General features: G+C 39.2%; 1 protein-coding gene across 4 annotated transcripts in view; it reads right to left on the bottom strand.

Moving 5' to 3' along the window:
- Positions 1-13,625, bottom strand: part of vti1a (vesicle transport through interaction with t-SNAREs 1A) — a 106,523-nt gene that overhangs the window by 68,755 nt on the left and 24,143 nt on the right. For 2 of the 4 annotated variants that reach the window (XM_010768866.1, XM_010768868.1), the window contains exons 5-6: positions 11,891-11,911; positions 5,574-5,658 (exon numbers count right to left, since the gene is read on the bottom strand). In XM_010768866.1, coding sequence (XP_010767168.1) covers positions 5,574-5,658; positions 11,891-11,911 — 106 coding nt within the window. The remainder of the gene's footprint in view (positions 1-5,573; positions 5,659-11,890; positions 11,912-13,625) is intronic. The other 2 variants (XM_010768867.1, XM_010768869.1) reach the window with 1 other exon arrangement.

The raw sequence follows: 13,625 nt of genomic DNA, 5'->3' as shown, positions 1-13,625 counted from the left end.
CCCTTCCTCAAACACAGATTAAAAATTAAGCCTTAAACATGTGAGGATGGAATTAACACATTTAGCGAGTCTCCTCTTCCCACATCCCATTTTCGCTCCAGAGCGGCTGATCCCTGCTGCCGAACGCGGGTGCAATTTTAATGACTCGCAACGTTTTTGAAGTCCACATGAAAAAAGCGTCGCCCGCCGTTTGTGGCGGCGCTAGATATGGCTGGGCCACGGCCGGCCATGATTGGGGGGGACACACGCCGCCGACTCGGACTCCAGGCTCTTCGATAGGATCGGTGTCATTTTCCTCTCCACGATAAGACGCCTTGCTGACAAGGTCCGATTAGGAGAGAAAAAATCATTATTGCTACGCCTTTCATCCACCGGGGGTTTACCGATAAACAGCTCACCCGCGGCTAGATTTTCTGAGAGCGAGATGTTATGCGTTGAAACATATATATTGCGGGAATATGGTTTCTTCATTTTCGAAGCGTTTTCAATAATAATATATTTTAGCTATAGAAAAACTACTTTTCTTTCAAATGTATTTCGCAAAAGCTCTCCCCCTTCCAGCTGAACGCTCAAGCTGAGAAATATTTTATTTAGCTTTCCCTTTCATTAATCAAACAATTATCAAATAACTTTATATTCTTTTTCAACAGGGCAAGATGATGGTATCAGCCAACAAAAAGTAATTCATTATTCTATACCTTAAGGAAATCCACATACGAAAACTGATACATATTCAACATATATTCAAACTACATTGTAGAACAGAGAGAATGAGTTAACAATGGATCTATTAGTTTGAAAGGGTAAGATTTACATTGCATATATACTGTATATGATCCAACAAATATTGTGTATATATTCAATAAAAGTAATCCCTTGAAATATCAGCAAGTATCACATTTTGGTGTTTGAGCAGGTCACACACAACGTCTATTTAATTATATAAACTTCATAAAATTATCTGTTCTAAAGTATGGAATTACCAAAATAATAAAACACTTAATATTTAATGAATAAGAAAATGTTACAATGGGACAATTTCCATTAAAACATTTTTTTTAAATGTGTTGGATTTTATTATGAAAGAATATGTTTTAACAATAATTAAATTAAATACAAAAATATGTTATAATGTTTTGGTATTTCCCAATATTGTACATATTTAATAATGAAATAAAATGGGCTATTAGTTAATAATAGCCTCTGCTTAAAATAAAAAGTGATTGTGTCATTTGCTAAGTGTTTGCTTATGGATTTGAGGAGCGAGCACCACTTTGGTGGCCCAGCACCAAAAGAATCATGGAGTCTGATCTTTAGAGGGAAGAGGGAGAAATAAAGCAAGTGTGAGAGAAACAGAGAACGAGACGAAGATGGAGGGGGAGAGATAGAGAGTCGGGACAAACGTACGCTGTGTTACTGGGCCACTCCAGCGCCCGTGGACTCTCAGCAAGATTCAAAGCCACACTCTGCTTCAAAAGGCAGCCATGAAGATTTTTTTTTTTTATGTTTACAAAAAAATATTTATTTATTTCTCGTCACTCTGTCATTTATCTGTTTTTTTCCCTTGCTGTCCCAGCACCCCTTGCTCTGCCACAGGAATCATGTTCGATGACGCCGACGTGCTCGCCCTCCCCTCTTCTCCCCCCCATCTCTTTTAATACCACTGCAGTTGAAAATCAAACTGCTCTAAAACAAATTGATGTACTCTTTAATATAGTCGTCACATCATCACAGGGTCCCCACGCGTCTGCCTTGGTGACAACTGCAGGGCTGCTTAGCTTAGCCCAGCGATGGCTGCCACTTTGTTGGTCGCTTCAATGATTTATCACAAAAAAGAGAGGGAGATTGTGAAGAGAGAGAAAAGGGGAGCGACAGAGAGAAAAGACCCCTGGATAACGATTGAGTCACAAGCACCTTTGATTGACAAGGTCTAATCAGCTTATCTCCATCCTAATAAAGTTGATAGCCTGCGGTGCTGCTCTCTACCTGGCATGGTGTGAACTTTGGGCTGTGCTGGGGCCCATGGGGGCCGCGCTCTGGCCCTCTCTGCTTATCTTAACGGGACTGAAATCAATCCCTAATGAGCTGTTTTCATTTTGCAGGATTGATTACAGGCCCCTAAACACCAAGAACAGTCGCCTAAGAAGTGTTCTCAGCCTCTTGCTGGCCACCTTTAAAATGCAGAGTAGCAGCTTTTGTCTGTGTCGGTCTTTGTTTCAGCGGCTCATTCTGCTGGCCTTGCGAAGTTATTTGTGTCAACTGAACAAGTATAAAGGGGGATGGATTTTCAAAGTGAATTCCTCCCACATTTGCTGGTTGATTTATTGAGTCGTATTGTGTTTATATTGCCTCTTAGATTCATTCATTCGCAACAATTAAAAAAAAGAAAGCATTTCCATTTCATTTTAAATATTAATACCAAAAAAAATAGAATGACATTAAAGCAAACTACAGAAGCTTCAAGAACAAATACGACTGTTGCTGCTACAATAAGCCCATAATTCAGGTCTGACCCTAAATCTACTATTACTGTCCTACATTTTACAGAGCCATCAGCCAAGGCCGTTCTATGTTGACTCAACATGGCAATTAGAGATATACAATTATTAAAGTGATGCCGGTAAACAAAGTAGATGATTTTTATTACCATAACTGGAAAATAGGCTGGAGTTTGAGGCAGCATTTTCTCTGCCTCGTCTTGTATGAGCTGTCGATCAGCATGGAACTCTCTCCCCTTCAATGAATAATAATCAAAAAGGTGAAACAGCTAATCATTGCAACTTAGATGTCTTATCTGACATGCTATCTATTTCTAAACAAGCAATCATAAATCATTCAAAAATCTTTTCAACTGTGGAGGGATGGAGTAAAATCTGGCATGTCTTTGATTTAACATCAGTCAAGCCTCCACATTTGGGCATTTCAAATGCCCCTGACTCAAATGTCTTTAAATTGGCTAACTGCATGCCCTCCCTCTTTATTTAGGGCTCTCTTTAACTGGGCTAGCCCCCATGTCTGCTTGTTGCTGTGCCTTGGCTTTTAAGTCAGTGCTCTTCACTAATGAAGTTCTATACTTTATTTATGAGACAAACAGAGGTCTTTGGTTCTTGAGGGTGCGTGTGGTAAATAGCTCTGCATGTCCAAAGAGTCTCCTCTATATCCCTCTGAGGGCTCTCACTGCTTTTGGCAGGCCTTTGTTTTCGCTAAATACACTGGAGACATCGAGAATGGTAGAAAAAAAAGGCTGAAATCTGATAAAATGGTACTGTGTGAGGATTTATCTTTTCTCAGAACTATGAGTCGTCTTTTTTCCCTTAAATGTGACCTAGAAGCATCCTGGCTTTTTTGTTCCTGGTCATTAAGAGATATATTGTCAACGCTGAAGAGAAAAATGAGGCAAAGCTGAGTTTCTACGCCATTTCTTTGTTCAGGATATATCTCTTTGAAATAAAATGTATTTTGGTTCCACTTCCCCCATTGGTCAATTACAGTTCTTAAGGGTTACTGTGTCATTGTGGATGAAGAATGCAACTTTGAATTACTGTAAAATAACGATGCTAAACTGCTCTTCGTAAAAAGTACAGCTTAGATGTCTGAGGAGAGTTGAGGTTTGTAGCAAGAAAATCCTTTACAATATGACTAGAGTGTCTGATTGGAGAAACACTTAACGCTCTAATTATTTGTGTTGTACGCCTATGTTGTGTGTTTTAAACCCAAAGCTTACTCTTTGACAGTTGCAAAAGCCATTTTGTGCATGAATAAAGCAGGTGTGCTTCTTGGACTTTTATTTAATAATTTTATTATTTGTTGATTTGAAAGGGAAGGAACTACACAAAGTACAGGCTTTTCTTACTATAACAATAAGCAGTTCATGGTTTGCAAAAAGATAAATCCCAGTACTTTGTGTCTCAATACAGTAAAAGCTATGGCAGTACTATGATGTAAATAGTGCAGGATTTCATGAAGATGTCAGGGAAGTGTTGTGCTTTTGCTGCTGTGGAACCACAGATAGTTTGATTTGATCCAAACTGAATATAGTATCAGATGTCGTACACTCTTAAAAAGCCGGATACAAATACGTTAACCTGATGTTTATGCCCAGTGTGTTTCCTGAATTTGAGAGCTAGGCATATATAGTAGTTAATCTAGTGGAGGAGTGAATATTCACTGTGTATCTATGTTCTTTGTGCAGATGTATTCCCTGTTTGACCCGGAGACATTGCCATTTCAGGTTGTGCATCTGAGCGGAGGGTTGGTATCGACAGCGGAGTAAAGGAAGGGGTCATGGATTAAAGACGTGGGGCGAATTTTCCCCACCAAACCACAAACACAACCCCCAGCTGTTGCGGACCAAGCCAAGTGTGTGGGACCAAGGCAGGATAAACGAGCATTGTTCTTAGCTAGCTGCACACACGGTGGATGAGAGGACCACCGGTGACACAGGGTCAAAGGGCATGTGGCCGACTACAGGAGAAACGGCCGGGCCCAGGAGGTACTGAACACCGTTAAGCCACGGTGGGCTTCTTAAACACCAACCACGCTATGAGGGAAACATGAAAAAAGAAGCCATTATAGCGATAACACGACTGGGTGGAATTTAAAATCAGTCGGCTGTCGCAGAATTTGACGCAGTGGAGGAAGTGGGATAGCGGCGGGATCATCTGAGGCATTTGAATCAACATTTTTAAGCAGAGAAAGCAGATTGTATTTATGAATCTGTGAATGCAAGTTACAGGGAACATCAAAAGCCGGTGGTCTGTGTGCGAACCTTCCTTGACTTGAATTATTAAATCTGTCTATGTCGCACACGCCAGCCAACCCGCGATTATAGTGTAAATTGACAAACTTTTTCAAAACTACAACGGAAGCCTGAGAAAGCTGGTTGATACTTCAAGAATGAGCTTTGATACATCTCTGAGGAATACACTCTGCTTCGATAATGTGGGGACTGTCAGGAAGGAAGACAGGAAGAAAAGAAAAATGCTAACTGGTTAAATCTATTTAAGATCCCAATGAGCTTTTTTCCTATTTTAAGATAAAAACCCTCCTTGATAATGAGGAAAAAAGGAGCTGTGTGTTTCTTTGTTTGGATGGTTTATTTAGAAAGTGATATTGTGTTTTTCTTCCTTGTGCACTCCTGAATTAAGAACTTCAGGAGGAACGCTGACGTTGTTTATTTTCACAGACCCCCCCCCTTGTTTTTATAAAAAAAAAAACACCACCACCCAACCAACACTCAATGCACAACACACACACCGCCGTAGTGATGCACGTATTTTCTTCGGGAGCAGAGCAAGGAGAAGCAGCGCTCGATCTGTTGCCTGTACACCTCTCTCTCCCTCCCTGGCTCGCCTTTGATGTGCTCCCGAAAATGTCATCAGGCGTCAAGGAAAGAGGTTTTTTTTTTTTTTTAGACCCCCCCCTTTCCCTGCTACCCCCCAAACACACACAAACACACATATCCACCCACCTCGCATATGAGCAAGACAATTTGCTGTCGCTCACTCATCCTCACCACTATCTTGAACACCACCCCGCTCCCTCCCAACCCCAATCCAAAACAGAAGACGTACCAGTTTCTACTGCTATCTGGTAGCCGGCCTCCAGTCTCCGTGATGACCTTTCCAGCTTCTCTGTGTTGTCCAACAGATGCGCTCGCTGCAACAAATAGAGGGGAGAAAAAAATAAACCAGAGAAACAAACGCAAAAAAAAAATTTGATTGAGAGGGCTGGGACCCATTTCAAAGAAACACATCAACACTGTCAACTAAACAGACAGACCACATCCACAGCAACAACATAATGCAGCCAGGTTGGCAATAACCTTCATGGATGACAATGTGTTATTTGCTGATGGAATATCAAGCATATGCATGTTGGGGCTGACAATGTAAGAGCTGCTGCCGCCTCATCTTGGACATAAAAACAAGAAGTACTTTGAGGTTTGTTGCCTCTTGGTATTGTTCCACAGCGTAGCCTTCTGCTGCACACAGAGGGAAGTTAAGGGAGGGATGTGGAGGGAATTAAGATACAATAAAATGTCATTTAAAGCTTGCCAGTTCAAAGGAACATCCTGTTCAGGTGATGGCTTTACACCGGAGCAGACATACAGTATAAGACAAAATCAACATTACTCTCGCAACTGTAGAGAGTTATGCAACCTTTAAAGTTTAAGATCTTGAATAATAACAATCCATCAATGTCAGAAATGTATATCAAATGGGCATCATTGTAACGGCAGGAAATGTAATAATTATCCTAAACAAAACCATCAAATGTATTTTTTTCTTCTTGTTTATCTACATTAATGGACCAATACAGTATTTAATGATGTATGAATAAATGCACCCCCCCGCCTCACCCCCACTTGGTTTACTCACAGCTATCAACAATTGACAAGGCTGTCCATTGAAAGCTTGGAGCTAAGGGAGAATATCAAGAAAAATGTGTTTCATAAATAATTAAATACGCAATTTGATCATTTTTTTCAAAGTGGATCTTTGTGAGTATCAAGGTGTTAGCTAGGGCTGTAATACTGTGTGTAAACATATCAATTGATAGCAGTGCCTTAGATACTAAGAGAACCAGTGCTTCTGGTTTATTTTCTAAAGCAACATTTGATCTTTTCTGACTGGCAAGGCGAAAAAAAATATCCGATCTGTTGACTGATGGCCTTGAGTTCCATCTCACAGAATGGGCTCTTTAACATAGGAATCTGCCATTATGTTTACATATTAAAATATCCCACCATGCATAGAACTTGAACTTGAAAATGTTGATCTATACCTGATGATGTGTATTGTTTGATATTAAATGTTGTTAAATCTATTTTAATATTTGGTTTCAAACCTATTCTTCCAACTGCCACCATCAGGAAAGCCTGCCTCTTATTTAAATTACCAGCTAGTCAATTTGTCAATGAGTCTTCCAAATGATTATTGAATTAAGCAGAACATTTCTAGTTAGGAATATCTACTTTATCGTTTCAACATTACATTGTTTAATTCATTGAACAAAAGAGGATACTCAACTATGCATCATGCTTTAGTTCTTGCAATAAAAGTAATTCTTCTACCACAGTTTACCCATCGAGGTTCCCCCTCACTCTCCACAAACGTGTGATTATTTTTTTGACAGTCATATATGGTTTTCTTTCAAAAGACTACTGTTTTAACGTGTTTCCCAGATGTCTGCATTCAGTTTGATTCTGTGTTTTCAACCTTTAATCTTTATAATACGATTCCCAAGACTTAATAAACTACATATCTCATTAAAAATATTCTAATGTACTGTATCACAAGGGGGTTAATCATGGGAGCATTTGTTTGATCAGCCTTTGTTTCAAATAATGCGTGGATAAAACACTGAAGTAGTTTTATTAAATTCAATTATTCTATGTAATCATCGTGGTTGCTCTAAGCAAATCTTTAGATATTGATTTAATTGTTATTTGCCTGATTGGTTCAAATTAACTATGTTTTTTTCTTTTACTACTTTCATTCAAAAAATTTGGTGAATTAAAAAAAAACTACCTTAAAGTTGTTTGTATATCTAAACCTTTCCTTATAAGACAATACCATCGTGCAATCTGTTAAACTAGGCAGAGGCTTATAGACATTTTAATGAAGTCTATTTTGAATCTATGGTTGTTCAGTGCAAAGTTTTGACCACCTACTGTATCTAACATACAAACATAGCTTCAAACAACATAAATAATGTCCACTGTAGCAGTCAGGCTTTCATTAAATCCAAAGTGAATTCAGAAGAGAGGATCATAAACAGAGTAAACATGGAAGGCATAAATGTTTATTCCAATGTTGTTGGTTTTGATGGCCCTTTCTAATATGCTATGTTAAGAAACTGATCAGATGTAACATATTTGACACTTGAAAACAACCCGACGAATGACATCCGCCTCTCTGACAAGGGTTTAGACCCATCACAAGAGCGAAGGGGACAGGGGGAGAAGTGAAATCTCTAGTTTTGGTTAGGCTGTCAAAATGTGTACCAGCTAATCACTCAGAGGAAATGAAAAAAACGTGGAAGAAGAAGAAGGAAAAAAAAAAAAAAGTCAACGACACACTTTTCAAAGTTTGACAATAAGAGGGATGGGAAAAGAGCAGGGAGGAGAAAACTCCCTCTGAACTCTTTTCTCTCCCTCGCTTCCTTTTTCTTCGCGCCGCTGACAGATGTCATTTAAAATTGCAGAGATACTTTTCAATAGTTAAAGGGAGGGCAGGGGGAGGATAGGAGAACGGGTGGGTGGTTGTGTGGTAAAATGGGACGCTGCTAGGAGAAAAAGCGATGGGGAGACAGTGAGTGGGACAAGGTGTGGTGTGTTTTTGGTGTAAGGTGTGGCAGGGGGTTTCAGGGAGGGGTTACTTGAGGTGTGGAAGTGGTAGTGGCACCAGCAGTGATGGTGGCAGTGTGCTCGTGGGAGAAAATGGATACCAAGCTTGGGCTATAATGAGCCCCTATGGATCAGAGGGGACGTATTGACATGCAATGCTTAAGCTTATACACCTAGACCATGGCTGCAGTGCCTGTGTGTGCCTGGGAGCATGAGGCAGTCGGGGATACTGACAGAGTAGCGCACTCCCCGGGTTCTTCAAAGAGCTCAAGTGATTAGTATGTTATCATTACCATTCGAAACGTGATTTTCCTATTCCCTCTCGGCGAAGGTGACACGTCTCGGGGAGACGGCCGGCAGACTCACTGCGATGGAAAGCCACTTCAAAGCTTTCTCCTCCTGAATTTCTCCCTCTCTCTCTCTTCTCTCCCGCGTTCTGTCTTCTTTTAGGGCCGGGGGGAGGGGAGGGTGAGCGCGGGTGGGTGTGTGAGGTGGGTAGGGGGTGCTGGGGGGGGTTTAGTTGTGGCAGTGGCGGCGTATACGTGTGTGTGATCATTAGAATAATGCGCCCCGAGTTTGACGGTGACAGAACCTGAAGGAAAGGGTGAGAGTTCAGCCTCTAAGAATCCAGTAATGGCACACTGTGATGGCCCTAATAATGAAACAATCCAGACATGGACGCAGGATGACACCATGGAAAATAATGAAAAGGAACATCTGCAATAAAAACATCCTACACTACATTGTCTGTGTTGAGGCTGATAGAGAGATTATGTGTACAAACTTTGTCTAAAATGAGGTGACTCTGAATTTCCAGATAAGCAATTTTTAACAAATATCAAAAAAATGTGAATCCAAGTGCTAGGCTATGGTTTTATTCTGCAGATAGCAAGTCCAAGATATCCTTGTCAGCATTTGTGTCCAAGGAAAAGCAAAGTGGCTGCCAGCTCCTACTGTGCTACAAAGAAATATCAAGGCTTGACCCCCGTGGTTCTGATATAAGCATCATGGGATCTTCAGAATAAGGCACACACATACTGTACAATAACATCTATTCAAGTTCCAATACTGGCTCACAATTCAAAAAACTATGCATGTCATCATAATGATATCTGATTGTCTCATGGAGCCTTCTAGCAAAAATATTTAAATACAACATATGATAAATGTTATGCATCTCTGAGTGCACCACCTCCACCATCATTTCTCCCTATGCATGTATGCCTTTTCATCTGACACCTACATTTTGAACAAAGATCTTCTTAGGAGCCATGAAAATTGTGTTTTTTTGTTGTGCTGTTTTGCGTCAAGAAACACTCTTCAGTTGTAAGTTATTAACAGGGAGCCCCAGAACAATGCAGCTGTAGCTCAAACGAAATCTCTCCCCTCTTCTTTCGCTCTCCTGCCTTTTTTCAATATCAAACACGGGCGGTTACTATCACCATTTTCCAAAGTTCAGATGATTTCCTTATTATTTCAATAAGGGTGGGGGAGAGTCAAAGTGAATAATGATGACAGCTGTGATTCAGACTGACTGTGATCTTCTGTGCCGTTTGTTTGGGACTTGTAAGACGAGGAATTACAAGTGTCAAACAGCTGTGAATATGGGTGCTAAATATTTAAACATGTTTTTCAGCTGAAGAAAAAAAAGTATAGTTTTTTAAAAGCAAGGCTTAAGTGTGTATAAGCTGTGCCAGCCTTTGATTCATATGCAGGAAGAGCAGGAGGGTAAAAGACTGCAATGGGAGAAGAGCAATGGCGAAGAGGGCGCAGAATCAAGCCCGGTTACACAGATCGGGGGTTTCCAAAAGGGGGAGACAGGTGAGGTGACTCAAGATGTCTTCTGACCCTCAGGCTAGCAGGAAATGCACAGAAATAGAGGTGGGAAGAAAAAGGGGAAACAACAGTAGAGCTGAATAAAATAAAGAGGGGTGATAACATGGCATCTGGGCCAGCTTGGAGCTCTAAATTATGAATAGGTGTGAATGGTGAGCCTTTGATAGGAATTGAATTACTCTGTTTCAGAAGAGACCCTTTTGAACACATCTCAGTCAAAGGCATGATTAACAACATACTGTAGGTACACCTGCAAATACAAGTTCAGCCACACTTCAAAGGACAAGCAACAAAATGTACAGGAACAACTGAATCCGCCTCAATTAGAGGGAAATACATCTTTGTTAGTATCAAATGAAAAATAGTTACAACTACTGAGTGTTGATTTAAAAAAATATAATAATTATGATTGTGAATAACATGCTTGATATTTGTTAAGCAACATAATGTTATTAGAATTCACATGTATATTGCACTACCAGAATAACCAGTATAACGTTTGAGAGAATATTACTAATACTTTAGGACAGTCCGAGAACAAGTGATTAAGTAAAACAAAACAAAATGGTTGCATTAATACCATCTTAATTCATAAACACACAGTTTTGACTACTCAATCAACATTCCATGTACAGATTGCCTCGGCCGCTCAAATCATGCCTTTATATTATACTTACAGCTTATACAAATACAACAACATACAAGTTTAAGGAATAACCATTTGATTTCAAATCAAAGTGTTTTGTTTACAACCTCCAAGAGAGAAAAATGCCAACTGTTGTTAAATTAATCTGTCACAGGAAACTTTAATGAAAAGTTATTCTTATGTGGAAAAATAATCATTTATGCCATTTAGTTTAGTTCATCATAGCCTTTGATTTAATTAGCATGTGGTAAGCTAATCGGCTAAGCAATAGGATAACTCTTGTTTCTGTTTGCTGTGGATTGTTGTAAGTAGATCTGCTCAACCAAAATGATATTTCAGATGTTGCATGTTCGTAATTTACCATTATTTACAAACTATCATTGTACAGTACCTGAAGTGTTGAAGTGTTTTCTTGACATTTTTGTTTGTCTGCACTGATGTACATTTTTGCTGCGCACTAATAACAACACTTGATCGACACTTGGTTGCATTGCTTTGCTTGCTTTGGAGACAACAACCCTTACATTGCACGATTTAGAACATGAACAATGAAATACATCAAATGTCATGCACCGAGTTCACCAATCTATGAAAATGGGGGTGATATTAATGGAGAAGTGAATGATAAAACTACCTTACAGTCATGATTGTACAGCTTCAAACACATAGGTGGGAATTGCACTCAATCCAATTCATTACAAAATTGAGTGAGCAACTACATGGCCTCATTCAAGAAAATTAGGGGGTAGTACATCTTGCAAGCAGTAAATCCCTGGTGAAACAAAGAAATTGATCAGTGTTGGGCCAAATCACCAAAGCTTTTGAAGTTTTGCTTCATTTTGCTTTTTCAGTATCAGAAATAATATCTTAACTTTATGATATTTAAGGTAACTGGAGAAACTGACCTTAGGTGAATTCACTATCTTTGGCTTGGCTTGTAAGCCGTTCAATCAGACATGCTAAAAAAATATGTCCAAATGGGTTGATTTGAAGTTTCTTCAGGAGAGCAGGGCAAATTGAAATTTCAGTGGGAAAGCAGAATTTAAGGAAGCACTTACCTCTTCACGCAACTTTATCAACTGCATCATGAGAGCAGAAGGAAGAAAAGAGAAAGATGGAGAGAGTGAAGGAGAGATAAACATGGCAGGAGGAAAATCAGTCATGTGGCTGAGTACAGAATTAACCTTGACGATTTATCGGTTTGCATGTTTAGCATTTGGAAATCACTAGACAAACACATTAAACGCAGCTAAACACGCCGCTCGGGCTGACTTTTCTGAACAAACAAAGATCAAGTCCTGGCGCTGTCACATTAAACAAAGAGAGGGAATGGATCGCTCCACTTGCAATATCAACTAACATTATCAAGGAAGTCACTTCACACAAGTCAATATAGCAAGAGAACAAAAATAAAATATAGTCTGCACAGTTGCAAAATATTTTTCCTCAACATTTTAAACTGCATCTGTCATTTTGCTGAATTCTCTGGAAAGGATAAAAAGGGAATATGTGCCCTTTGGAAGAGAGTTGGAGAAATGCTGAGCCACTCCGTTTGTTCCACTGTTTATCAATGCTGATATGCTGTCAATATTACATGTAGCTTCACGAAGGTGCATTTAGATTATGTATAAGCCATGTGAGGATACCCCTGTATACATCCAGTGCAGCGTGTTATTGGGACAGCCACAGATCATGAAAAATGAATCTTAGCATAGCTATACATTTTTGATGAAAGAGAATAGCAAATTTAAAGTGAAGTAAATAAAAAAAAATGCTATTCTATTCCCTGCCCTGGAAAAACCTTGCATCTCTAAAAATGAATCAGACATTTGAGGGAGGGAAATAATCCCATTTGCCATTAATTATGTCTAATCACAATTAAAAGAAGGTTGCTTCCCTGGCCTGTTGTTAAGTGAGGGCTATAGAGAAGGAAAGAGGAGCAAAGAGAAGGCTGGGGCTTATCGTGTGAGTGCAACGCGGTTGGTAGAAAAAAGGGAAGGACATATTCCTAGATTTGCAAGCCTTTAAGGTGTTGTTTTTTTTTTAATCCACGGTTCTTGGCCAACATTAAAAGATGATCAGATTTGAATGCAGTCTCAGGCCACTGTTACTTGCTGTTTATTTAGAAATGTGCAAACTGTAATAATGTTATGTTATATAAGGCTGACACTTTTGAGATCTTGAAATACAAACTTTAAATAGCTAATTCTGTGAAAAGAAAGGGAACAAAATGCATATTGTGTCCGAGTAATATAAAACAAAAAATTACAAAATAAAGCATCAGCCTCTCTCTATTGGTTTGTGCCAGAATACAATTAGAATATAACTTATATTTCAAATGTTTACCTTTTAAACTGGAATTTTAAACAGCAAAATAATATTATACTGCATACTATATTTGTCTGCTCTATTAATATTCCACCACTAGTTAAACACTCAAAGAAATGAGCTGTATGATAATAAATGCAGGATAAATATATACTATATGCTTCAGATATTACAATTTTTCTCAGCACTCCCTGTTATTTTAGAAGCACCTCAAAAAGACTTCTGCAATCATTTTAGATTTATACACCAATCAAAAAAAATCCAACGCTTCACCTCAATATCGCAAACATAAAAATATAGTTGGTGTGTGTTATCTTGGAGGTAAACAAGTATAATTGCATGTTATTCTAAGGAGCTCTTCGCCTTGAAAAAGTCGGCCGTATTCAAGACGCACTAAAGAGTTGAAGCTGTCTTTTTCCTAACTCGAGCAACAACTCCCCACGAAGAATGCATTATTGAAGAGGC

This window comes from Notothenia coriiceps, unplaced genomic scaffold (assembly GCF_000735185.1).
Source record: "Notothenia coriiceps isolate Sejong01 unplaced genomic scaffold, NC01 NC01_scaffold00006104, whole genome shotgun sequence".
In the NCBI taxonomy this organism is placed as follows: domain Eukaryota; kingdom Metazoa; phylum Chordata; class Actinopteri; order Perciformes; family Nototheniidae; genus Notothenia; species Notothenia coriiceps.
The sequence above is the reverse complement of the archived record's forward strand: the minus strand, read 5'-3'. Positions and strand labels throughout refer to the sequence as shown.